This window comes from Mustela erminea, chromosome X (assembly GCF_009829155.1).
Source record: "Mustela erminea isolate mMusErm1 chromosome X, mMusErm1.Pri, whole genome shotgun sequence".
Lineage (NCBI taxonomy): Eukaryota > Metazoa > Chordata > Mammalia > Carnivora > Mustelidae > Mustela > Mustela erminea.
The window spans coordinates 70,919,766-70,946,581 of NC_045635.1; the positions used below are offsets into that span (position 1 = coordinate 70,919,766).

Consider the following 26,816-nt stretch of genomic DNA (forward strand, 5'->3'; position numbering starts at 1 on the left):
ATTTTCAGAGCACTAAACGAGAAAAACATGCAGCCAAGAATACTATATCCAGCTAGGCTATCATTGAAAATAGAAGGAGAGATTAAAAGCTTCCAGGACAAAAAAAACTGAAAGAATTTGCAAACACCAAACCAGCTCTACAGGAAATATTGAAAGGGGTCCTCTAAGCAAAGAGAGAGCCTACAAGTGGTAGATCAGAAAAGAACAGAGACCATATACAGTAACAGTCACCTTACAGGCAATACAATGGCACTAAATTCATATCTCTCAATAGTTACCCTGAATGTTAATGGGCTAAATGCCCCTGTCAAAAGACACAGGGTATCAGAATTGATAGAAAAACAAAACCCACCTATATGTTGCCTCCAAGAAACCCATTTTAAGCCCTAAGACGCCTCCAGATTTAAAGTGAGGGGGTGGAAAAGAATTTACCATGCTAATGGACATCAGAAGAAAGCAGGAGTGGCAATCCTTATATCAGATCAATTAGATTTTAAGCCAAAGACTATAATAAGAGATGAGGAAGGACACTATATCATACTCAAAGGGTCTGTCCAACAAGAAGATTTAACAATTTTAAATATCTATGCCCCCAACGTGGGAGCCGCCAACTATATAAACCAATTAATAACAAAATCAAAGAAACACATCAACAATAATACAATAATAGTAGGGGACTTTAACACTCCCCTCACTGAAATGGACAGATCATCCAAGCAAAAGATCAGCAAGGAAATAAAGGCCTTAAACGACACACTGGACCAGATGGACATCACAGATATATTCAGAACATTTCATCCCAAAGCAACAGAATACACATTCTTCTCTAGTGCACATGGACCATTCTCCAGAATAGATCACATCATCGGTCCTAAATCAGGACTCAACTGGTATCAAAAGATTGGGATCATTCCCTGCATATTTTCAGACCACAATGCTCTAAAGCTAGAACTCAACCACAAAAGGAAGTTTGAAAAGAACCCAAATACATGGAGACTAAACTGCATCCTTCTAAAGAATGAATGGGTCAACCGGTAAATTAAAGAAGAATTGAAAAAAATCATGGAAACAAATGATAATGAAAATACAACGGTTCAAAATCTGTGGGACACAACAAAGGCAGTCCTGAGAGGAAAATATATAGTGGTACAAGGCTTTCTCAAGAAACAAGAAAGGTCTCAGGTACACAACCTAACCCTACAGCTAAAGGAGCTGGAGAAAGAACAAGAAAGAAACCCTAAGCCCAACAGAAGAGAAATCATAAAGATCAGAGAAGAAATCAATGAAATAGAAACCAAAAAAACAATAGAACAAATCAACAAAACTAGGAGCTGGTTCTTTGAACGAATTAATAAAATTGATAAACCCCTGGCCCGACTTATCAAAAAGAAAAGAGAAAGGACCCAAATAAATAAAATCATGAACGAAAGAGGAGAGATTACAACTAACACCTAAGAAATACAAACTATTATAAGAACATACTATGAGCAACTCTACGCCAATAAATTTGACAATCTGGAATACATGGATGCATTCTTAGAAACATATAAACTACCACAACTGAACCAGGAAGAAATAGAAAGCCTGAACAGACCCATAACCAGTAAGGAGATTGAAACAGTCATTAAAAATCTCCAAACAAACAAAAGCCCAGGGCCAGACGGCTTCCCGGGGGAATTCTACCAAACATTTAAAGAAGAACTAATTCCTATTCTCCTGAAACTGTTCCAAAAAGAGAAATGGAAGGAAAACTTCCAAACTCATTTTATGAGGCCAGCATCACCTTGATCCCCAAACCAGACAAGGATCCCATCAAAAAAGAGAGCTATAGACCAATATCCTTGATGAACACATTTGCGAAAATACTCAACAAAATACTAGTCAATAGGATTCAAAAGTACATTAAAAGGATTATTCACCACAACCAAGTGGGATTTATTCCAGGGCTGCAAGGTTGGTTCAACATCCGCAAATCAGTCAATGTGATACAACACATCAATAAAAGAAAGAACAAGAACCATATGATACTCTCAAAAGATGCTGAAAAAGCATTTGACAAAGTACAGCATCCCTTCCTGATCAAAACTCTTCAAAGTGTAGGGATAGAGGGCACATACCTCAATATCATCAAAGCCATCTATGAAAAACCCACCACAATATCATTCTCAATGGAGAAAAACTGAAAGCTTTTCCGCTAAGGTCAGGAACACGGCAGGGATGTCCATTATCACCACCGCTATTCAACATAGTACTAGAGGTCCTAGCCTCAGCAATCAGACAACAAAAGGAAATTAAAGGCATCCAAATCGGCAAAGAAGAAGTCAAATTATCATTCTTCACAGATGATATGATACTATATGTGGAAAACCCAAAAGACTCCACTCCAAAACTGCTAGAACTTGTACAGGAATTCAGTAAAGTGTCAGGATATAAAATCAATGCACAGAAATCAGTTGCATTTCTCTACACTAACAGCAAGACAGAAGAAAGAGAAATTAAGGAGTCAATCCCATTTACAATTGCACCCAAAACCATAAGATACCTAGGAATAAACCTAACCAAAGAAGCACAGAATCTATACTCAGAAAACTATAAAGTAATCATGAAAGAAATTGAGGAAGACACAAAGAAATGGAAAAATGTTCCACGCTCCTGGATTGGAAGAATAAACATTGTGAAAATGTCTATGCTACCTAAAGCAATCTACACATTTAATGCAATTCCTATCAAAGTACCATCCATCTTTTTCAAAGAAATGGAACAAATAATTCTAAAATTTATATGGAACCAGAAAAGATCTCGAATAGCCAAAGGGATATTGAAAAAGAAAGCCAATGTTGGTGGCATAACAATTCCGGACTTCAAGCTCTATTACAAAGCTGTCATCATCAAGACAGCATGGTACTGGCACAAAAACAGACACATAGATCAATGGAACAGAATAGAGAGCCCAGAAATAGACCCTCAACTCTACAGTCAACTAATCTTCGACAAAGCAGGAAAGAATGTCCAATGGAAAAAAGACAGCCTCTTCAATAAATGGTGTTGGGAAAATTGGACAGCCACATGCAGAAAAATGAAATTGGACCATTTCCTTACACCACACACGAAAATAGACTCAAAATGGATGAAGGACCTCAATGTGCGAATGGAATCCATCCAAATCCTTGAGGAGAACACAGGCAGCAACCTCTTCGACCTCAGCCACAGCAACATCTTCCTAGGAACAACGCCAAAGGCAAGGGAAGCAAGGGCAAAAATGAACTCTTGGGATTTCATCAAGATCAAAAGCTTTTGCACAGCAAAGGAAACAGTTAACAAAATCAAAAGACAACTGACAGAATGGGAGAAGATATTTGCAAATGACATATCAGATAAAGGACTAGTGTCCAGAATCTATAAAGAACTTAGCAAACTCAACACCCAAAGAACAAATAATCCAATCAAGAAATGGGCAGAGGATATGAACAGACATTTCTGCAAAGAAGACATCCAGATGGCCAACAGACACATGAAAAAGTGCTCCATATCTCTCGGCATCAGGGAAATACAAATCAAAACCACAATGAGATATCACCTCACACCAGTCAGAATGGCTAAAATAAACAAGTCAGGAAATGACAGATGCTGGCGAGGATGCGGAGAAAGGGGAACCCTCCTACACTGTTGGTGGGAATGCAAGCTGGTGCAGCCACTCTGGAAAACAGCATAGAGGTTCCTCAAAATGTTGAAAATAGAACTGCCCTATGACCCAGCAATTGCACTATTGGGCATTTACCCTAAAGATACAAACACAGTGATCCAAAGGGGCACGTGCACCCGAATGTTTATAGCAGCAATGTCTACAATAGCTAAACTATGGAAAGAACCTAGATGTCCATCAACAGATGAATGGATCAAGAAGATGTGGTATATATACACAATGGAATACTATGCAGCCATCAAAAGAAATGAAATCTTGCCATTTCCGACAACATGGATGGAACTAGAGCATATCATGCTTAGCGAAATAAGTCAAGCAGAGAAAGACAACTATCATATGATCTCCCTGATATGAGGAAGTGGTGATGCAACATGGGGACTTAAGTGGGTAGGAGAAGAATCAATGAAACAAGATGGGATTGGGAGGGAGACAAACCATAAGTGACTCTTAATCTCACAAAACAAACTGAGGGTTGCTGGGGGGAGGGGGTTTGGGAGAAGGGGGTGGGATTATGGACATTGGGGAGGGTATGTGCTTTGGTGAGTGCTGTGAAGTGTGTAAACCTGGTGATTCACAGACCTGTACCCCCGGGGATAAAAATATATGTATATAGAAAATAAAAAATTAAAAAAAATATTGTATTTATTTATTTGACAGAGAGAGAGATCACAAGTAGGCAGAGAGGCAGGCAGAGAGAGACAGGGTGTGGTGCCAGCAGGCTCCCCGCTGAGCAGAGAGCCCGATGTGGGGTTTGATCCCAGGACCCTGATATCATGACCTGAGCTGAAGATAGAGGCTTAACCTACTGAGCCACCCAGGTGCCCCTTGGAGTTTCTTTTTGCAATCCTGTGAAACATTTCCTAGATTACAGGCAGAAATTTATGTATATTTTAGAGATTTTCCCAAGTAAGCGTTGTCTTCGTGAGAGTAACTAGTAAGATAACATCAGTCACTGAATTGCACAAAAGATCCAGCTCTAGTTTCTTGTTAAAATCTTCCCTGCATTCCTAGTAGTCTTTGTCAATTCTTCTCCAAGATGATTGTAGGGAGAATTCAAGGCTTCATGTGGACAGGAGGTCTGATATCTGAGCAGGTAATCAATGGTTGTCCAAACTGAGGTGTTATTTTATGATGTAGCTACTCATAACTCAGAGATTGAGCTTACCAATTTGTCTCATAAGCATTTTGTATTAGTCAAAACTCCTAGCAATGTGGATTTCTAGCAATCAATCAGAAAACCCACTATGTACAAACTGAATATTGTATAGTAATAGTTATCGAATGCACACAAGTAACCATTCTTTCATTTTGTTACACTGAATCTCAAGAATGAGAGACTTTTTAATTCAATGTGGGAGAAGAGTTAGAGTGATCCAGTTTCTAATCTTAATGTATTTTATGTAAATGAGAATTTGCATACTGCTACTCAAAGTTTTTCCAAGGATAGTAAACTAACTTCACTCATGCAGGAACTAAATGCTGGGCACCTTTGTGCTGGAAACTAGGCCAGGGAACACATGGATGACTAAGATAAATCTCTGCTTTCAAGAACCTTATGATGAATATATTTAAGAAACCAACAAAGTGGTTATGATCCCCAAACAAAGAACACTAGCATGCATATGCAAAAAGAGAAGACAACTGTTCTCTGAAAAAAGACTGAATTTCAAAACTGATAAGCTGTTTTTTTAATTTATTTTTTATTGTGTTATGTTAGATAAGCTGTTTTAAGTCAACATTCTGAAATTGGCAATAAGAACCACTATATGGGGTTTTATTTACCCTTAATTTCTATCTTATTTTTCTTTCTGGGAGAAAATAGTTTTCAATCTAACTAATCTCCAACAAATCAATAAGGAAAAGACATTAATGTATTAGAAAATTGGGCAAAATACTTGAAAAGTTACTTCAAAAAGATTATAGAAAAAGCCAATATCATAATTCAATATTTAGGTGTATGAATTACCAGGAAAATGAAAATTAAAACCACAATACAATAATATTTCAAATGAACCAGAAAGGCTAATAACATGTAAAAATCAGACAGTACTACTCAAGGGATTAATAGAATTCCTATTCACTGATGTTGGAAGTGTAAAATTGGGAATTCCATTAAAGTTGAACATTTTTACATCTTTTCTTTATAATCCAGCAGTTTCATATGCATAAGCATGGAAGTGTATATACATTTACACATATACATATATTTTATATTTATTAGTTTGCTACATAATTATTATTATTGAAGTAAAATTGACATACAATGTTATATTGGTTTCAAGTATACAAAATATTGATTTGACAAGTTTCTCACTGCTCATGATAATAAGTATAGTCCCAGTCTGTCACCATACAATGTTACTACAATGTTATTGAATATATTCCATACCTTGTACTTTAGTACTCTGCAACTTATTTATTTTATAACTGGAAATTTGTATCTCTTAATTCCCTTCATCTATTTTGCTCATTCACCCACCCACCTCCTCTCTGGCAACCTCTACTTTGTTCTCTGTATTTAAGTGTCTATTTTGTTTGTTCATTTGTTTTGTTTCCTGAATTCTGTGTATAAGTGAAACCATATGGTATTAATCTTTCTCTGTTGAATTCATTTTAATTAGTGTGATACCCTCTAGGTCCATCCATGCGGTTGCAAGTGACAAAATCTCATTCTTTTTTTATGGTGAAGTAATATACATACACCACATACACACAAACACAAACACACAGACACACAAATGATTTCTTCTTTACCCATTCACCTATCTACAGACAGTTTGGAAAATTATGTTTCTAGGAATTTATTCATTTTTCTAGGTTGTCAGATTTGTTGGCATATAATTTTTCCACAATATTCTCTTAATTCTTCATATTTCTGTGGTATCGGTTCATATTTCTCCCCCTTCATTTTATTTGAGTCATCTCTTTTTTCTTGATGAGTCTGGGTAGGGGTTTATCAATTTTGTTTATCTTTTCAAAGAACGAGCTCTTGGTATCATTGATCTTCTCTGTTATTTTTTAGACTCTATTTTACTTACTCTTGCTCTAATATTTATTATTTCCTTCCTTCTACTAGCTTCAGACTTTGTTCTTCTTTTTCTGCTTCCTTTAGGTGTGAGGTTTGGTTGTTAATTTGAGATAGTTCTCATTTCTTGAAGTATGTCTCTATTGCTATATAAACCTCACTCTTAGAACTGCTTTTGATGCATCCTAAATATTTGGACTGTTGTGTTTACATTTTCATTTGTCTCCATGCATTTTTTAAATTACCTTTGATTTCTCCATTGACCTATTGTTTGTTCAGTAGTGTGTTGTTTACCTCTGTGTGCTTGTGTTTTTTCTAGTTCCCCTCCACCCCGTGATTGATTTCTAGTTTCATACTACTGTGGTTAATATTATGCTTGATATTATTTTAATCTTTTAAAATTTATTGAGACTTGTTGTATGGCCTGATATATGACCTATGCTGGAGAATGTGTCATGTGCCCTTGAAGAGATTGTGTGTTCCTCTGCTTCTGCGTAGAACGTTCGGGAAATGACCATCAGGTTTATCTGGAGTAAGTGCCATTCAAAGCCAGTTTCGTTATTGATTTTCTGTCTGGATGATCTATCCATTGATGCAAGTGAGTTGTTAAAGTCCCCTGCTATTGTTGTATCACTGTCAATTTCCCCCTTTATGTCTGTTAATATTTGCTTTATGTATTTCGTGCCATGTTTGGTGCATAAATATTTACAATAGTTATATCGTCTTGTTGGATTTTCCCCTTTATCATTATGTAGTATCCTTGTTTGTCTCTTATTACATACACTCTTTGTTTTAAAGCCTATTTTGTCTGATATAAGTAGTGCTACCCGGCTTTCTTTTTTGCTTCCATTGGCATGGTAAATATTCTTCCATCCCTTCACTTTCAATTTACATGTGTCTTTAGGTCTGAAGTAAGTGTTAAGTGTTTCGTAGGCATGATATAGATGAATCTTGCTTTTTTATCCATTCAGTCACCCTATGCTTTTTGATTGGAGCATTTGGTCCACTTGCCTTTAGAGTAATTATTAATGGATACATACTTATTGCCATTTTAAAAATTGTTTTCTGGTTGTTGTGGTAGTTCTTCTTTGTTCCGTTCTTCTCTTGTTTACTTCCCTTATGTTTTGATGGCTTTCTTTAGTGTTATGCTTAGCTTCCCTTCCATTTATTTTCTGTTTCTTGTAATTTTTTGTCTTGTAGTTGCCATTGCATTTATATATTACATTTTATGTGTATAGCAATCTATAATAAGTTGATGATCGCTTAAGTTTGAACACATTCTAAAAGCACTAAATTGTGACTTCCTCCTCCACGTTTTATGTATATGATGTCATATTTGACATCTTATTTCATGTATCCCTTAACTGATTATTTTAGGCACACTTGATTTCACTACTTTTGTGTTTTAACCTCCATACTGGTTTTATAAGTGACTAATACCTTTCACTATATGTTTGTTATTCCCATGAATGTTTCCTTTCTTAATTTTCTTACTCCTAGTCATGGCCTTCTCTTTACACTCAAAAAAGTCCCTTTATCATTATGTAAAGTAGATTTAGTGGTGATGAATTCCTTTAACTTCTTTTGTCTGAGAAATTCTTTCTATCCCCTTCAATTCTGAATGATAACCTTGCTGGGTAGGTTATTCTAAGTTGTATTTTTTTTTTCCTTTTTTCACTTTGAATATATCATGCCAATCCCTTCTGGCCTACTATGTTTCTGGTGAAAAATTAGCTAATAGCCTTTTGGGGTTTCCTTTGCTTGTAACTGTTTTCTTTTGTTGCTTTTAAATTCTATCATTACATTTAGCCATTTTAATTATTATGTGTCTTGGTGTAGCCCTCCTTGGGTTCATCTTGTTCGGGATCCTTTTACTTCTTGAATCTGGATTTCTATTTCCTTCCCCAGGTTAAGGAAGTTTCCAGCTATTATTTTTTTCAAATAGATTTTTTTGGTCCTTTCTTTCTTTCTTCTGGGATTTCTATAATGTGGATGTTATTATGAATGATAGTGTTGTATTGTTTTATTAATTTTATTAACCTATTCTCTTCCATTATTTTTTCTGCTTTTTGATGTTCAGATTGGTTACTTCCCATTATCTTGTCTTCCAGATCCCTGATCCATTTTTCTGCATTCTCTAATCTGCTGTTAATTTCCTCTAGTGTATTTTTCATGTGAGTTATTGAACTCTTGAGCTCTGACTCATTCTTGTTTATATTCTCTCTCTCTTTTTGGAAGTTCTCACTGGGTTTATCCACTCTTTTCTCAAGTCTTCTGAGTACCTTTATGACCTTTACTTTGAACTCTTTATCAGGCATACTGCTCATCTTTGTTTCATTTCACTCTTTTACTGTGATTTTGTCTTGTTCTTTCATTTGGGACATATTACTCTGTCTCCTCATTTCATCTAACTCTCTGTGTTTGTTTCTATGTGTTAGGTAGGTCAGCTACATCTTCTGATTTTAAAAATTGTGGCCTTCTGTAGAAGAGGTCCTGTGGTGCCCTATAGCACAGTGTTCACATGTCACCAGAACCAGGTATCCCACAGGTGTCCCCTGTGTGGGCTGTATGTATCCTTCTCTTGTGGCTGAGCCATGTTTACCTTCAGCCCAGATAGCTTCAAAGGCCTACTCCTGTGGGCCTCTGTGAATACACTTTTGAGAGTCTGGACTGAGGCCAGGTAGGACCAGTTGGTGGGTGGGCCCATTATACATCCTAGCAACATGCTATTAGCCTCTCTGCCAAAACTGCACAGGAGTGTAGGGCTCAGTCCCTCCCTTATCGAAGAGGCCTGGCTACAGGAACTGTGGGTGCCTGGTGTGTGGGTTTGTTACACCTCCCCACGATGGGGGTCAATTTGGAGTGGCACTGGTCTGGGCCTAAGCTGCATAACAGGTGTGGTTGGGCAGGAGCAGCTTTGGAACTTGTGCCTGCCATGGCAGGTAGGTTGGGTGTAGTTGGTCCACAGGGGAATTCCAGGGTGAAGCATTTGGTGTTGACAAGGAAGATGGAGAGTGTTAGAAATTGTTGTTTTAAGCTTTTGGCTTTTTACACTGGGGGAGGGAAAGAAACAGGTGACAGCTTACACTTTTGTTCTTGTAGAAATTTGCAGATCCTTGCCCTTCTGGCACATGGTCTAAGATGACCCAATAAATCTCTTTCATGTATAACCCAGCCACTTTCCAAACTGCTGTTTCTATGCTATGTCTTGGGCTCATTTATATTACTAATATGTGGTTCTTTATGGGTAGGTACTTGGTTTCCCAGCAACCTCCACGTTCCCTGACATCAAGCTTACTGATTTTTAAAGCTCCTAGAGTTAAAGTCTGCTAGTTTTCAAAGTCAGACATTAAGGGGAATTGTCTTCCTAGTATGTGTCTCCAGCACCAGTGGTGCCCTGTGTGGGGTCTGAGTCTCTCACTTCTCTGTAGTTGTGATGTCCCTTTTGTTTGTGTTTAGTCACACAGAGAGTTTGGTTCCCAAATGCCTCTCTGCCCCTCTTACCCCTTTCAATGTGGCTTTCTCTCTATGACTAGCTATGGAATGTCTCTTCTGCTAGTGTTCATCATTTTTTCAGAGATAGTTGCATAGATATAATGTTGCCTAGGTGTGTCTGAGGGAAGAGGTAGGCACAGGAGTCTCCTAGTCTGTCACTGTGTTTCTTTCACTAATTTGTCCTGACTTTAGAATTAAGGCAATGCAATTCACAGATGAGGTGAAGTGTTTTTAATAATGATTATGAAAAATATATTTCTATACAATTGTTAAATTTTTAGAGTTAAAAAATAAATTTACGTAGGTGGTGATGTGTTGTCGAAGACATTCCTAATAGGGTAGTTAAGGACTTCTTGTTCCCGCATCATTTACCACATGGAAAACACAGGATCATTAAATGTCCTGTAGAGTTCAATAAAAATGTTAACTAGCATTCCTGGGTTAGATAGTCTACCCTACCCTGGTCTTTAGCTCCAAACCTTCTCAAGTGGCACTCCAGAAGTTTAAGGTTCTCCAAAGTATCCTTTGTTCTAAGCCCAGCCCCATTTGACCTTTTTGAGAGTGCTAAGAGGAGAATACTTAACAGCTGTGCAATCCAGTCCTCTCCTCTGTAGTTTGCATATCCTGTGCCAAGTGGCACAGAGCACTTTTAAACCTGAACTGGGCATTTGGAAATATTTTATGACTATGTAGGAGAGATTAGAATGATCTCTTATAGTTCAGAAACAATCTTAAAATTTCATTAGTCGGAAATACAGTTTAAATACAGGATTATGCTGTGCTCTTTAGGCACTTATGGAATAAATTTCAAAAGATAATTGTCTTCTGATGATAATATTCAATATTATAAATTCTGACATGCTATAAACATTTAGGGAACAATCTGTTGAATGACGTAACTTTCAATTATAGAAAAATTGAAAAGAGTTTTGAGAAAATGACAGCTATTATCTTTTCTGATTAAATGTTATTTTCTGTTAGCATTTTAAGATTATTAATCTCTGCTTTGAACACTTAAAGTTTTCCACCAAAGGACTTCTCTGTATGGACAGAATGATTGTTTGGCCAAAATTTCAGAGGCCCGAGGTTACCTAGTAAGATAGGATATTGATTAACAAAGGAAAACAACTACATATCTATGCAAAAAACATATCGATATAGACAGATAGCTCATGTCAAAATTTCATAAAGTTACATATGGCACACTCTCAAAGTAAGCCTTTCAGTTTACATACCAGTGAATTTAAGAAAATATCACTTCTCTTTATATTCATTTGGCATTTGCTTCAGGAATTGTCTTTAAACTTCTAAAACTGGTTCCCTAAAAATGATCTTCAAAATTTGCAATTCAAGATAAAATTAGCAAGGGCCACTGGAAAAAAATCTCCCCTTTACCACCATTTAAAAGTAAACACTAGCTTTAAAGCCACTGTCATAAATTTCACATTAACCACCATTATGTCCTGCCTCACCTTGATGTATACCGTCAATACCTACTCCCACTCATCAAGCTCTTTGCTTAAAACAATAACCACTAAACCAGCCAGAATTAATTAAAATGTCCATATCCTAACTGGTATCTAAGCGCCTGAGAAAGTCAATAGGGAGCCCCACTTTAACTTATTAAAAAAAATTGAAAGTGAAATAAGCTAGTACAAAGGTAATATAAAAGTCTGCCTCATTTAGTACCTTCTTTTAAGGAATTCAGAATTTGAAATTACTTTCACCTTATAATCCAAGAGAGAATTGACTTGTTCAACTTCAGAATTACTTATCATGTCACTTTCTTCATCATCAATAATTTCTATTTTCTGTAACACAAGTAGAGAAGTATTCATAAATACGTATCTGATCATCAACACTATATCCAACAATGTATAGTACATAAACATTCAATGTTTAGTTTTAATGATGGGGTTGTCTTGTCTAAGTTATCCAGAATAAATTCTGATAACTGGTTCTTCAGTGTTATATACAGTGTATGTCTGAGCCACTTTTTGGTACCTTTAACTGATGACTGCTTATTAATTAGGAAATTATTATAAAACTATTTAAAATAGAAAAGTCTCTCACAATATTTCTGAAAAACAAGAGGCATTTGAATTCTGCTTAAATAGTTCCCTCCAGTGACAGGAAACTCCCTTTAAGAGGAGTCTTTCTAATGCTAACCATGCCTACTTTGTTGCATTGTTTTGTTTTTTAATTACCATGTACATCTTTACAATTTCTAATGTAAAATATCAATATGTGACATGCATTCCAAAGTCAAATGCAGTTTTCTAAGTCACTTATTCAATGCACTCCATTAGCTAGACAAATTGAAAGCAGACATTTATGATATAATTATAAAAATAAACTGGTGAATTTCTTCCTTCACTGAACAGTAAAAGGGAGAGAGAGAGATCCTAAAGTGTCATTATGTTATAATTAAGGTGCAACATGGTTCATACAGTATTTTGCACACAGTAGGTACTAATTAAATATCTGTCAAAAGAGTCAACAAAACAGCTTACTGCTGATGTGAAGAATGACCAGTAAACTCCCAACCATGGGGGCAAAGAAAGTTCTCTAATCATAGAACATTATTTTTTAAAAAAGCAAAAGCAAAACCAAAATGAGCTCTAAATATTTGAGCACTGGTATTGCATGGAAGTATTGAATTACTATATTGTACACATGAAACTAATATTATACTGTATGCAAATTCATTGGAATTTGAATAACAATATTTCAAAAGTCCCAAACACACCTGGAATGATCATACTTAACACATTGCCTATGAGGATATGTAACCATAACAGGATTTGTGCCCTACAGGCTTCTGGGTCATGAGGATAGTTGCAATGAAACTGATTTCTACTGCTGATTGGAGATGAATCTAATTTTTTTTTATTAAAATCACTATAAACTTGGGGTTTCATTATGTCAGCTTTCACTAGACCTAATTTGATACTTTCTAAAAAATTTTTTTTAGATTCTCTGTTTGGATCAGTTCTGGAGAAAAAGAGGTAAGTAATCCAGGGAAGAAAGCTCCAAAGGCCACTCTATAGATTTTTGCATATAAATCAGTCTTAAATGTTTTTGTGATTTGCCATCTATGAATAATTGCGGGCACTCAATGTTACAGGCAGAGGAGATGGACCTTTGACAGTCTGAAGTTCTGTCTCTAAAAGTGAATTTTTTTTTCCAAAAATTAGATGCCTACATGAGTTGGGTCACTCCATGCAATTATTTCATTTATTATTTCCAAATGTCTGCTGAGGGGAGATCCAATGCAGAGAAATTCAGACTAAAAATGAGCATGTGTTTACAGAAGAAAAAAGGGTTTAGTTTGTAAATAATTGTATATAACTTGTTTAGTGTAACTCAAATCTAGAGCAGAGAAGATTATTACTTCACCGAATTTGAGAATATTAACACAACTAATTGTGGAAATAATTATTACCAGCTATCTAATGAATACATTTCATTAAAATCAAAGTTTGTTTTCCTATATGTCTATTGAGTTGTGTTAGTAGGGTCAGACATCAATTGAAATCAGGACTGAAATCAGTAAAATGTAATCCTAAACTATATTCTGCATGTGGAAAATACTGTTATAAATTGTTGCTTATCAAAAAAGAACAAAACTGTAATTTATGTGTTCAACTTCTACTAAGGAGATGTGGAAGAATTATAGTGTCCTATAAATAATGTTTATAATAGAAACCAGAAATGAAGTTACACCCATTTTGTAACAGAGAAATCCATTATAGGGATCATTTTTTAAAAGACCACAATCAAGCAAAAATCACTTTGAAAGAAAAAACAAAATGGCATTTGCCTTTATGTTTGACTTTAATATTATTTTGATTTCTATATTACTTGATGAAGTCAAGATACAAACAGATGCTGCTAAAACAGCTGCTTTGAGAACATTTCTATATACCAATGTTTACTTTTTCACAAAGCCCAGTTAAATCCACATATACCCTGTCTCTGCCTGTATTTCAGTGTGTTAATATTGTCTTTCCTCCATCAGTGCAATTTTTAAGACTAAGAGAGTCTAATTCAACTAGAAAGAAGGGAATGTTCCAAACATAGTAAAGACAGATATGGTCTGAACAGAGAACTCTGAATGAGAGTCAAGTGTATCTGAATCAGATACAAGTCTTAGAACTAAGAAAGCCTTCTTTCATTATTGCAGTCTAACCTCAGCCTTAATTCTGTTCTTTGCTAAATGTATTAAAGAAAAATAACATATGTATAAAATGTCTATATGTAGTAAGTTTTGGGTTTTTACATTCGCAAATCTCTTCAGTCAAAAAAATTGAGGCAGAAATGACAGTGCTTTAAATTTCATTTCTTTAACCCTCAAAGATAAATAATTTCATTGATGACAGCTTTGTTTTGGCTTGTGAAGTGGAGAAGGATATAATTACAATAACACTGATATTATTACCAACTGGAAACATATTCTTGAAATCCATCATGTAGGAAAGAACCCATCATGAAGAAAGAATTTTAAAATGTACATACCACATTATCTGCAGATACTGCATGGTGGTCCTCCTCCTTATGAACCCTTGTCTCATTTGGAACTTCACTGGACTCTTCTATGGAAAAAAAAATGCTGTGATTTCATTTTTCATTCCTCAAAACTTTATTGAGAATGCTTCTCTCAAGATCACTTAAATAATTTCTTTATTTTAAAAAGATACAAATGGGGGTGTCTGGATGGCTCAGTCAGTTAAGCATCTGCCTTTAGCTCAGGTCATAATCCCAGGGTCCTGGGATTAGGCCACACATTGGGCTCCCACCTCGGTGGGGAACTGGCTTCTCCCTCTTCCTCTGCCACCACCCCTGCTTGTGCTCTCTCACTCTGTCAAATAAATAAATAAAATCTTTACAAATAAATAAATAAATAGACACAAATGATAAATTTATATCATATATGCTTTGATAAGCAGTTGTACTTCTAACAGTGCCTTCTAGGAAATAAGTATGGATAAGTACAAATACAAGGATGGCTGCTACTGTGCTGTTTATAATTGGAAGAAAAAAATGAAGCAGTATATATGCTTAACAATGGATGATTGTTTCATTTAGGACCTATTCCTTCAATAAATACTATAAAAATGAAGGGCAAGAAGAGTTGATACTAAGGAAAATATTCACCATCTACTGTTAAGTGAACAAATGAAGGTAACAAAACCTACTACGTAGTTACACCATGATTTTATTGATTGATTGATTGATTGATTGATTGATTTATAGAGAGGATGTGAGTGCAAATGGGGGAGGGGTAGAAGGAGAGAGGGAGAGAATCTCAAGCAGACTCTGTGCTAAGCATGGAGCCCACCATGGGGTTCCATCTCATGACCCTGAGATCATGACCTGAGCCAAAACCAAGAGTTGGTTGCTTAACTAAAGCCACCCAGACATCCCTATGATCTTAATTTTATAAAAGAAAAAAAGTGTACATTTTCATCTACAATGAAAAGACTGATATTATTTAGACCAAAACATTGACATTATTATTTTTGGATGGAATTACAGGAAATTGTATTTTTTTTTCTTTGGTCTAATTTTACTTATTTCAATACTTCTTATTTTTTCAATTTGCTTACTTATATTGAAATATTTTAATAATGAATTTGTATTGCTGGTTGTAATAAGAGAAAAAATGATAAAAGCAATTTTTGAATACATGATATAAAACTATAAATATAGTACATTTCCAATTTTTTGAAAAAGCAAGTGTATGTGAATACACATACATACACACACACATACCCCTGCATATATGCAAGGAGAAAACACTGGCAAAAATATTCACCTGCTCCTATTTTAAGAATAGTTTGGATTATGTCAAAACTTCTTACTGTATTTTCATATATTTTCTGTAATGAACATGTATTCCTTTTATGATCAAAAGGGAGACAAACCATAAGAGACTCTTAACTATAGGAAATAAATTGGGCGTTGCTGGAGGGAAAGGGGTTGGGGGGATGGGGTAACTGGGTGATGAGCATTAATGAGGGCACATGATGTGATGAGCACTGGGGCGTTTTATGCAACTGATGAATCACTAAACTCTACCTCTGAAACTAATACAATATATGTTAATTAATTGGTTTTAAGTAAAATAAAAAATTCAATATTCTTAAAATGTGAAAAAGTTAAACTAATAAAAATTAATTCAAAGAGACAAGTCTTTTAAAAACTCTCTGTGTTGAGCTAGGAGAAGTGGCTAGTTCACAGCATATGCTGTCTACCAAATAAAGCCCTCTCTTTGATTACCCCTACAACTATCTACTCCTTAGTAAAATAAGACAGCAATGTTTCTCTTCTTTATGCACAGTCATGTCCTTGAGATTATTTAAACACTAGTTGAAGTTGTCTGCCTCTTGGTAGCTGATGTTTTATTTCATCATAGAAAGCAGAAGAAAGGAGTGCCTGGGTGGCTCAGTCAGTTAAGCATCTGCCTTTGGCTCAAGTCCTGGGATCTAGCCCAATATTGGGCTCCCCACTCAGCAGCGAGTCTGCTTCTCCCTCTCCCTCTGTGATCCCTCTCACTCTAACTCTCTCAAACAGATAAATAAAAATCTTTTTAAAAAAAGAACTAAAATATTTATCAGTATTCCTAAGATTTTTCCAGACACATTCCTTCCCATGGAAAGATGTGTAGAGGTCCCTGTATGCGCATGGAGCATTAACAGAAAAACAAAAAACAAAAACAAAAAACAAAACCACCAAAGGAGGAACTCACATGAGGACATAAAGAATTAGGTTTAAGATATACAGCAAAACTTTACCAAAATTTTAATGCAAAGTCCACCATAAATTCAATTTATTTATTTATCAAGTTAGTGATTTTCACGTTTTTATTTAAACTCCAGTTACTTAACATACAGTGTAATATTAGGTTTGGGCATACAATATAGCAATTCAACAATTCCTTACAACACCCACTGCCTAACCACAAGTGTACTTCTTAAACCCCATCACCTATTCCACCCATCCACCTCACCTCCCTACTGGTAACCATCAGTTTGTTCTCTGTAGTTAAAAGTCTATTTCTGGGCACCTGGGTGACTCAGTGGGTTAAGTCTCTGCCTTCGGCTCAGGTGATGATCTCAGGGTCCTGGGATTGAGTCCCACATCAGGCTCTCTGCTTGGCAGGGAGCCTGCTTTCTCCTCTCTCTCTGCCTGTCTCTCTGACTACTTGTGATCTCACTCTGTCAAATAAATAAATAAAATCTTTAAAAAAAAAAGGAGTCTCTTTCTTAGTTTGCCTCTTTCTCAGTTTTTATTCCCTTTGCTTATTTGTTTTGTTTCTTAAATTCCACATATGACTGATCATATGGTTTTGTCTTTCTCTAACTTCTTTTGCTTAGCATAATACTTTCTACCTCCATCCATGTCATTGAAAATGGTAAAATTTCACTTTATTTTATGGCTGAATAGTTACCAGTTGTATATATATATATACCACATCTTCTTTATCCACTTATCTATCAACAGGTGCTTGGGCCACTTCCATAGTTTGGCTCTTGTAAATAATGCTGCAGTAAACATAAGGGTGCATGTATCATTTCAAATTAGTGCTTTTGTACTTTTTGTGTATATACCTAGTAGTACCATTACTGGATTATAGGGTAGCTCAATTTTAATTTTTGAGAAGCTTCTCTACTGTTTTCCACAGTGGGTGATCAGTTTGCATTCCCACCAAGAGTGCACAAGGTTAATTTTTCTTCATGTTGCTCCCAGAACTTGTTGTTTCTTGCGTTTTTTATTTCAGCCATTCTGACAGGTGTGAGGTGATAACTCGTAGTTCTGATTTGCATTTTCCTGATGATGAGTGATGTTGAGCATCTTTTCATGTGTTTGTTGGCCATCTGTATGCCTTCATTGGAAAAATGTCAATTTGCCTCTTCTGCCCATTTTTAATTGGGCTATTCACTTTTTGGGTCTTTAGTTTTATAAGTTCTTTATATATTTTGGATACTAACCCTTTATTGGATACATCACTTGCAAATATCTTCTGCCATTCCATAGTGTGCCTTTTAGTTTTGTTGGTTGTTTCCTTCACTGTGCAGAAACATCTTATTTTGATGTTGTCCTGATAGTTTGTTTTTCATTTCCTTTGCCTCAGGAGACATATCTAGAAAGAAGATACTGCAGCCAGTGTCAAAGAAATTAGTGCCTGTGTTCACTTCTAGGATTTTTATGGTTTCAAGTCTCACATTTAGGTCTTTGATCCATTTTGGATTAATTTTGTGTATGTGTATTTTGCATGTAGTTGTCCAGTTTTCCCACCACCATTTGGGGAACTGAATAGTCTCTCCTGCTTTGTTAAAGATTAATTGATATAGAGTTGTGGGTTCATTTCTGGGTTTTCTATTCTGTTCTATTGGCCTACATGTCTATTTCTGTGGCAGCACCACACCATTTTGATCAATACAGCTTTGTAATATAGTCCAGAATCGTGATGCCTCCAGGTTTGCTTTTCTTTTTCAGGATTTCTTTAGCTATAATAATCTTTTGTAGTTCTGTACAAATGTTAGGATTATTCATTCTATCTCTGTGAAAAATGCTTTTGGTATTTTGATAGGGATTGCATTAAATGGGTAGATTGTTTGGGGTAGTATAGACATCTTAACAATATTTTTTCTTCCAATCTATGAGCATGGGATGTCCATTTCTTTGTGTCATTTTCAATTTCTTACATGAATGTTCTATAGTTTTCAGAGTGCAGATCTTTTACCTCTTTGGTTAGGTTTATTCTTAGGTATCTTGTGATTTTTGGTGCAATTTTATAAGGGATTTGTTCCTTGATTTCTTTTTCTGCTGCTTCTTTATTGCTGTATAGAAATGCAACAGATTTCTGTATGTTGATTTTGTGTCCTGCAACTTCACTGAATTCCTGTATCTGTTCTAACAGTTTTTTTGTTTTGTTTTGTTTTGTTTGGTGGAGGCTTTTAGGTTTTCTATACAGAATATCATGTCATCTGCAAACAGTCAAAGTGTGACTGCTTCCTTGCCAAGTTGGATTACTTTTATTTCTTTTGTTTTCTGATTGCTATGGCTAGGACTTCCAGCACTATGTTAAATAACAGTAGTGAGAGGGGACATCTCTGTCTTGTTCCTAACTGTAGAGAAAAAGCTCTGTTTTTTTCCCAGTGAGGATGGCATTACCTGTGAATTTTTCATATATGGCTTCTATTTTGTTGAGGTATATTGCCTCTACACCTACTTTGTTGAGGGTTTTTATCATGAATGGATGTTGTATTTTATGAAATACAACAGAGGGTTTTTATCATGAATGGATGTTGTATTTTGTGAAATACTTTCGCTGCCTCTATTGAACACCATAAATTCAATTTATTTTTTTAATAAAAAAATGATTCCTAGATGGAGGAGACTTTATTTATTATTTAGACATTTCAAATCACAGGAATTTTGAAACCTATGTAATCAGCAACTAAATTAAATGAAGGGTGGGTTGAGCTGATACTAGGACTAACTCTGTCAGAATAGATGTTACAGTGCTCATCAATAAGATCATTACTGGTATCATTCCTTATAGCTTTGCTTTATATTTCTGTTCCTACTTGCTCAAAACTATATACATTTATGCTTTACTGGCCATATATATATGCAGGGTTTGATATTTTATTAGATGTAAATAAAAATTATTTTGAGGATTTCTAAAATAAAAATGTATGATGTGAGACAGCTGAATAAGGCATGTTTTCTTTTGCTTGCAGATAGCTTCCACAGTACTGCAAGTTTGAAGGCTAAACACAGTCAATATGTCACTTATTCCTCAGGAAAAGCAACTCCGCAAATTGGAAAATAAATAAGTAAATTTATTATCAGTAAAAACTCTAGAGGGCACTCTATATGGTAGTCATATACTTAAACTGAGTACCTGCTAAACTATACTTTATATGCACAGCCATATAAACCCACACACATGAAAAGAGGCCTTGCTATAAAATTTAACATTAAAGATGTTAATTACTCTCATACTTTAAAAAGTTTGATTCTCAGGATAGTAAGAATCTTTAAAATTGCTCAGCCATGCATGTATTTTAGCAGAGACACAGAATTTTACATTAAAGAGCTGAGTAATCTATTATTTTTGCTGGAGTTTGCAGTCCTGTGAGGGGTGAAGCCAAGCAGCTTTACCACATCTCCTTTCTCTTTATTTCCACACAGGGAAAGGAAAACGAAATGGAAGAAGTGAAGGTGGGAGACAGAAGGTGGAAGTTTAGAGGTAAGTCGGAATCTTGTATCAGGGAAGTACCTGTTTCTCAGGAAAGAAGAAATGGAACTGAAACTGCTAAAAGATCGTAACACTTTTTGGTGATTTGGGCTAAACTTGCCTTTTACTGTATTTTAAAAATATAATGCTTTGGGGCACCTGGGTGGCTCAGTGGGTTAAGCCTCTGCCTCTGGCTCAGGTCATGATCTCAGAGTCCTGAGATCCAGCCCCAAGCCCTGCATTGGGCTCTCTGCTCAGCAGGGAGCCTACTTCCTCCTCCTTCTCTGCCTGCCTCTCTGCCTATGTGATCTCTCTCATCCTGTCAAATAAATAAATAAAATCTAAAAAACAAAAAAACAAAAAAATTTTTAAAAATTAAAAATATATAAAAAATATAATCCTTCTTTTAGCATGTAGAGTTTTTTTCCTAGAAAAATTTAACACATTTTTAAACTAATTTTTAACATGTAAAATGTTCCTGCTTTAAAGATATTTTTCTTTTTCTTATTTAGAAGATTAATTTTCTTGAAGCAACAGCTATATTATAAGGGACTGTGTTTCAAGTTGTTAGAATTTTGAAATAATATGGGCAACTACTCTATTTTGTCTCCATATCTCTCAGACATAGCTAATGGAAATCTCAAAGTAAACATATTTAACTACATGTTCATAACTGAAAGAGAATAATGTTAGCATATCTTAAAGTTATGATATTAGTCTAGGCCACATGATACAATTCACTTAATCATCACAAAAGAATCACACAGCTAAATCAATCAGTTTAGCATTTTCCTTCAGCAAAATGAGAGAGAAAATAGTACAGAAATCATTGGAAATAGTACCAAAAAGGGCTCTTTTTATATTTTAAGACTCTTTTATACTTTTCCGCTCCAACTTCTGATGAGAATGAAAAGGTTATTATGCAGCTGTAAAAAATAAGCCACTGAAAGGAATTCTAGGCAATCTCACTTCCCATCAAGTATTTTTTTGATTCATATATTAACTTCTCTCCCTCATTTTTCTCATTAGGTCTTGATTGCTATGCCAGCCACCTACAGAACACACTATTAAATGACAAAGGATGGCAGTGTAGGAGCAGCGGTACATTAGCAACCTTAAAATTAACTCACTTTTTCCCCATTAACTACTGATTTTTTAAAATTCCTTTTTAAGTGGGGAAGTGGAAGTCTTAGGTTGAAACTCCCCTTTAGGGGCTTATGTAATTTACTTCAATCAAAATATTTCTTCATAGCTCTCCCACCCACTCATGGAAAAACACAAAACCCCATAATCTTACAAATAGTTGCCAGCCATCATTCTCTAAAGATCCATTCATAAATCACTGAAAATATTCAAGTATTCCCAGGCACATATAATTTAGTAAAGACTAATAGAAGACAAAAATGGTTTAATGGACCAGATTATAAATAAGGGATTTGGAAATGATGAAATAGACTCTTTTTTTTCCTACTTCACAGTTTTCCTGTACACCAAATTCTGTGTTATCATCTTCGTCAATACCAACAGCAAAGACAGTGAGAGAGACAGAGGGAGGGAGGGAAGAGAGAGAGAGGAGCGAAAGGAAACAACTGAACATTCACAAAAATTTTTAAACACTTGGTATTAAAATATATGGCCCTGGCAATACTAAGAGCTTTTATATGCTGTTCATTACTCAACCTATTGCAATCTGTTGGCTTCTATCTTACAACACACATTGTTTTTTGAAAGAATCCCTTAACCACCCAATTCAATGGGTTCTCATTCTTTTTAAAATTTTATTTTCATTTTTCTTTTTTATTAAGTTATAATTCCACATACACATAATTAATATATACAATTTGGTGAGTTTGGACATGTGAATACACTCATGTTACCATCACCACAATCCAGGTAATAAACATATCCATCACCTCCAGAAGTTTTCTTGTGTCCTTTTTTGTGTGTTAAGAACACAATATGATTTACCCTTTTAACAAGATTTTTTTAAGTCTATAACCCCTTATTGTCAACTATAGGAACTATGTTGTCTAACAGTTATACTATAGTTGTAAAATTGTAACTTTATACTCAATGAACAACTCCTCATATCCCTGTCTCTCATCTTCTGGTACCATTATATTGACCACTTATATACATTTTGCCATTTTTAGATGCCTCATAAGAGAGAAGTTTCTATTTATCTTCCAAGAGATGACCAAGATAATGATATTTCTTTCTTCTGAAATCTCTTTCTTTGATTTTAGTAATAACATAACATCCTCATTCTCCTATATCTGAATATTCTTTTGATGGCTCCCTTTTCTTCTCTAGCCCCCAAATCTGGATATTTCTCAACACACAGCTCTTATACATCTTCTTTTTTATTTTCCATTTTCTCACTTAACTATATTTTCTATTTTTATGGCTAGACTTTTTTTTTTTTTGCCTCAATGTGGGTGGTTCCTATATTTCTTTTCATGTCTTAACTCCTCTTCTGGGTTTCAAACCCACATTATCCATGAGTCTGCTGAACAGCTCCACATGGAAGTTCTAATGTCATCTAAAACTTAACACATGCAAAACCGAATTTATCTTTCCATATTTTACTACCCACTTAATGCAGTGTCAATAAAAAAATCTTAAAATAATTTTGGGGGAGAGGGATTGGGGAAAGGTATGAGTAAGCAATTCTAATGTCAATCTAGAAGAATCTGGTGCTACAAGAGCTAAGAAGAGTAATCAGATCACTACCAGATATTTAGATATTTTATAAAGCCACAGTTATAAATAATTAGATCAATGTAACATAACAGGAAACCCAAGATGTGTATGTATACATATATGTGTGTATGTATATAATACTTGATAAAAAGCTACAATTAAACTCACTGGGAAAATGCTGGATTATTTAAGAAACAGTGTAAGGGCAACTGGTTAACCATTTGGAAGAATAGAATTAGGGGTTTTCCTCACATATCTTGAAGTAAAATAAATTCTATACCAAATAAATATCAAGTTGTAAAAATGAAACCATGAGAATATAAGATGCAAACATGGGGATATGTTGACATATTCCATTGTGGTAAAATGTAATCATGACACTGAAGTCAGAAACCATAAAGAAAAAGATTGATATATTTGGCAACATAAATATTATAAACAAAAGTTCTGACATCCATAATCAAATTTAAAAGGCAAAAATTAAACTGAAAAATATGTTGTTAATATTCATTTTTTTAAAGATTTTTTAATTTATTTGTTTGACAGATAGAGATCACAGGTAGGCAGAGAGAGAGGAGGAAGCAGGTTCCCTGCTGAGCAGAGAGCCCGATGTGGGGCTCGATCCCAGGACCCTGGGACCATGACCTGAGCCGAAGGCAGAGGCTTTAACCCACTGAGCCACCCAGGTGCCCCTGTTGTTAATATTCTGATAAGTAAATTAAACAAAATTGGTCAGTGCAAGATTCTTCTTCTTTCTCTAAGTTGCAAAAAGGCTATATATTGTATGATTCCTTTCATATGAAATATTCAGAAAATACAAGTTTATACTGTCAGAAAGTCGATCTGTGGTTGCCTGGGTTTGGATGTGGAAATTAGGGTTGATTACAAATGGGCTCAAATTTTTTGAAGTGATGAAAATATTCTAAAGTTGGTTTTAGTGATGGTGATAATCCACAACTCTATAAAATTTACTAAAATTTATGGGATTCTACATTGACAATAGGTGAATTTTATGATATGTAAATTAAACCTCAATAAAAGTGTTCATTGAAAAAGTGCATGTTATTATTTCAGTTCTCACTAGGGAAACACTGAGCACTGTTATAAAGATGATCCAGCCTATTTTCCTTAGTTTAGAGATGTGGAGCTAAGGCCCCATGAATTAAATGTTTTGCCTGAAGTCACATAATCATCTAGTGAAAGATCTAGAACTTTCACCCAGGTTGCCTATTACCCTGATGTTAATCACATTATACCATACTTTCTTTTATTACAATACATTGATGATGTTCTAACATAAATTGATTAGAATTCCAATAAAATAAAAATAGTCATGTACTTAATTATAATTATGGATTGTTGCAATAACCAACATTTCTAAATGTGAGAGATCATTATTGTGGTAGATAAGTATTGTGATGACTCAATGAGGCTCTTTAGGTGGAGGCATTAAAAATTAAAAAAAAGATTAAAAAACAATGGGTGTTGGTGAGGATAGAGAGCAAAGGGAACTCTTGTACACCATTGGTCTAAATGCAAATTGGCACAGCCATTATGCAAAACAGTATGGGGGTTCCTCAAAAACCTAAAGATACAATGACCATGTGATCCAGTAATCACTCTTCTGGATATATAAACAAAAGAAATACAATTAGTACCTCAAAGAGATATCTGTGCTCTCACATTTCTTGCAACATTATTTATATTACCCAAAATATGGAAGCAACCTAAGTATCTGTTGACAGATAAATGGATAAATTGAGAAATATATATATGAATTATATATATGGATATATAATATATAATATATACATATAAACACACACACACACACACACACAGGGGAATTTATTCAGTCTTAAATAAAGGAGATCCTGTCATTCTCAATGCATGGATGAACCTGGAGGACATCATGTTAGAGTAAATAAGCCAGGCACAGAACTAAAAATACTGCACAATCTCACTTATACGTGGACTCTTAGAAAGCCAAAGAGAAGCAGAGAACAGAATTATAGTTACCATGGTGGGGAGGTCAGGAAATGGGGGAATTTGGCCAAAGGATACAAATTTGCAATTACATAGGATGGATAAGTCCAGAGATTTAATGTACAGCATGATTATTACAGTAAACAATTCAATACTGCATACTAGAAATTTGCTAAGAGAGTAGATTTCAGGTGCTCTCACCATATACATAAATGGTAACTATGTGAGGAATGGAGGTATTAATTAGTTTGACTGTAGTAATGATTTCATTATGTAAGTGTGTATATATAAATATATAATCAAGGGGCGCCTGCATGGCTCAGTGGGTTAAGCCTCTGCCTTCCGCTCAGGTCATGATCCCAGTGTCCTGGGATCGAGCCCCGCATCAGGCTCTCTGCTCAACAGGGAACTTGCTTCCCCCTCTCTCTGCCTGCCTCTCTGCCTACTTGTGATCTCTTCCTCTCTGTCAAATAAATAAATAAAATCTTTAAACAATATATAGTCAAAATAAATCAATTTCTTTTTAAATGTTAAAACAAAAGTTTTGAAGACTTTAAATGTGGAATGCAATTAGCTGAGAGCAAGTTAAAATCCAACAAATTTACAAAAGCTATTATTAGGAAGTGCAGCATATGAAATACCTTGAGAGCTTCCTTCAGACAAACAGATGGATACTTCATCATTTCTTTCATTATCCTCTCCTACTTCAGGACCAGCTTCCTCTCCTGCTGTGAGTGCAGACAAAGAACCAGACTCAGGCTGCTCAGAGAAATCAGCAGGTCCTCCTCTTGGAGGCGGAACTTCAATCCCCATTAAACGATATTTCCTTCTTCGATTCCCAATCCAAGTCTTATAAGAAAAATACAAAAGGAATTTTTGTAAACATAGAATCTTTAGGAGTTCTGGCCATTAAAACAACAAATGGATGCTGCATAAAATATTATTAAAACTAAATAGGTACCTAAAATAACAACATTTAATTATTAGTCAGTAAGCAAAAATTTAAGATAATTATGCTTTTACTTTTAAATATATTATTAGCAGAAAGATGACATTTATCTAAATACTCAGACTTTAAAGCAACATGCAGTCCATTGCAGAACACTACTTTTAGACTCCTTTTTCTTTTTTGAGATTGATCATTTTATTAATTTTATATAGTATAATCTATCAAAATGTCCAATATAAATGACTAATAAAAATTTATAAGCAGATGTTTATGCTTATGAAGCAAACAAAATTCAAACAGGATAACCTTTAGAGGAAATTTAACAAATGTATTTAATTTTTTGATAAATGATAATTAAATAACAATGTTAACTTTTTAGAAAGTGTTTCTCTTAAATAAATGATTGTCTTTTTTAATTAGTTAAAAATATATAATTTTTATTTTGTTTTGTTTTCAGTAGAAATAACCCACCAAATCTTTCAAACAAAACACAAATTGATTCTTTTCCTAGTGGCACCAGACATATACCTATAACTACAGTTCATATCCCATATCCAATCTTGCTTCGAAGGTGAAAATATAACTTTATTAACTTTGATTCTTTAATGGTTACTTGGGTATTTCAAATTTCCTTGGATTCAGAACCAATTTCTAAAAAGTTTCATATTAAAATATTTTTAAAGGCACAGAAGTTTCAAAGGTA

The 26,816-nt window shown here is 34.9% G+C and overlaps 1 protein-coding gene and 1 long non-coding RNA gene across 2 annotated transcripts in view; one reads left to right on the forward strand and one right to left on the reverse strand.

Annotated features, from left to right (window-relative positions):
• HDX (highly divergent homeobox) overlaps positions 1–26,816 on the reverse strand; it is a 236,935-nt gene that overhangs the window by 10,459 nt on the left and 199,660 nt on the right. The window contains exons 6-8 of the mRNA XM_032330919.1: positions 25,806–26,013; positions 14,742–14,818; positions 11,951–12,034 (exon numbers count right to left, since the gene is read on the reverse strand). Of these exons, the coding sequence (XP_032186810.1) occupies positions 11,951–12,034; positions 14,742–14,818; positions 25,806–26,013 (369 nt within the window). The remainder of the gene's footprint in view (positions 1–11,950; positions 12,035–14,741; positions 14,819–25,805; positions 26,014–26,816) is intronic.
• LOC116583012 lies at positions 9,519–20,581 on the forward strand. The gene is made up of 3 exons (XR_004282582.1): positions 9,519–9,670; positions 13,198–13,231; positions 20,430–20,581. It is a non-coding gene; the product is annotated as an uncharacterized LOC116583012 (long non-coding RNA).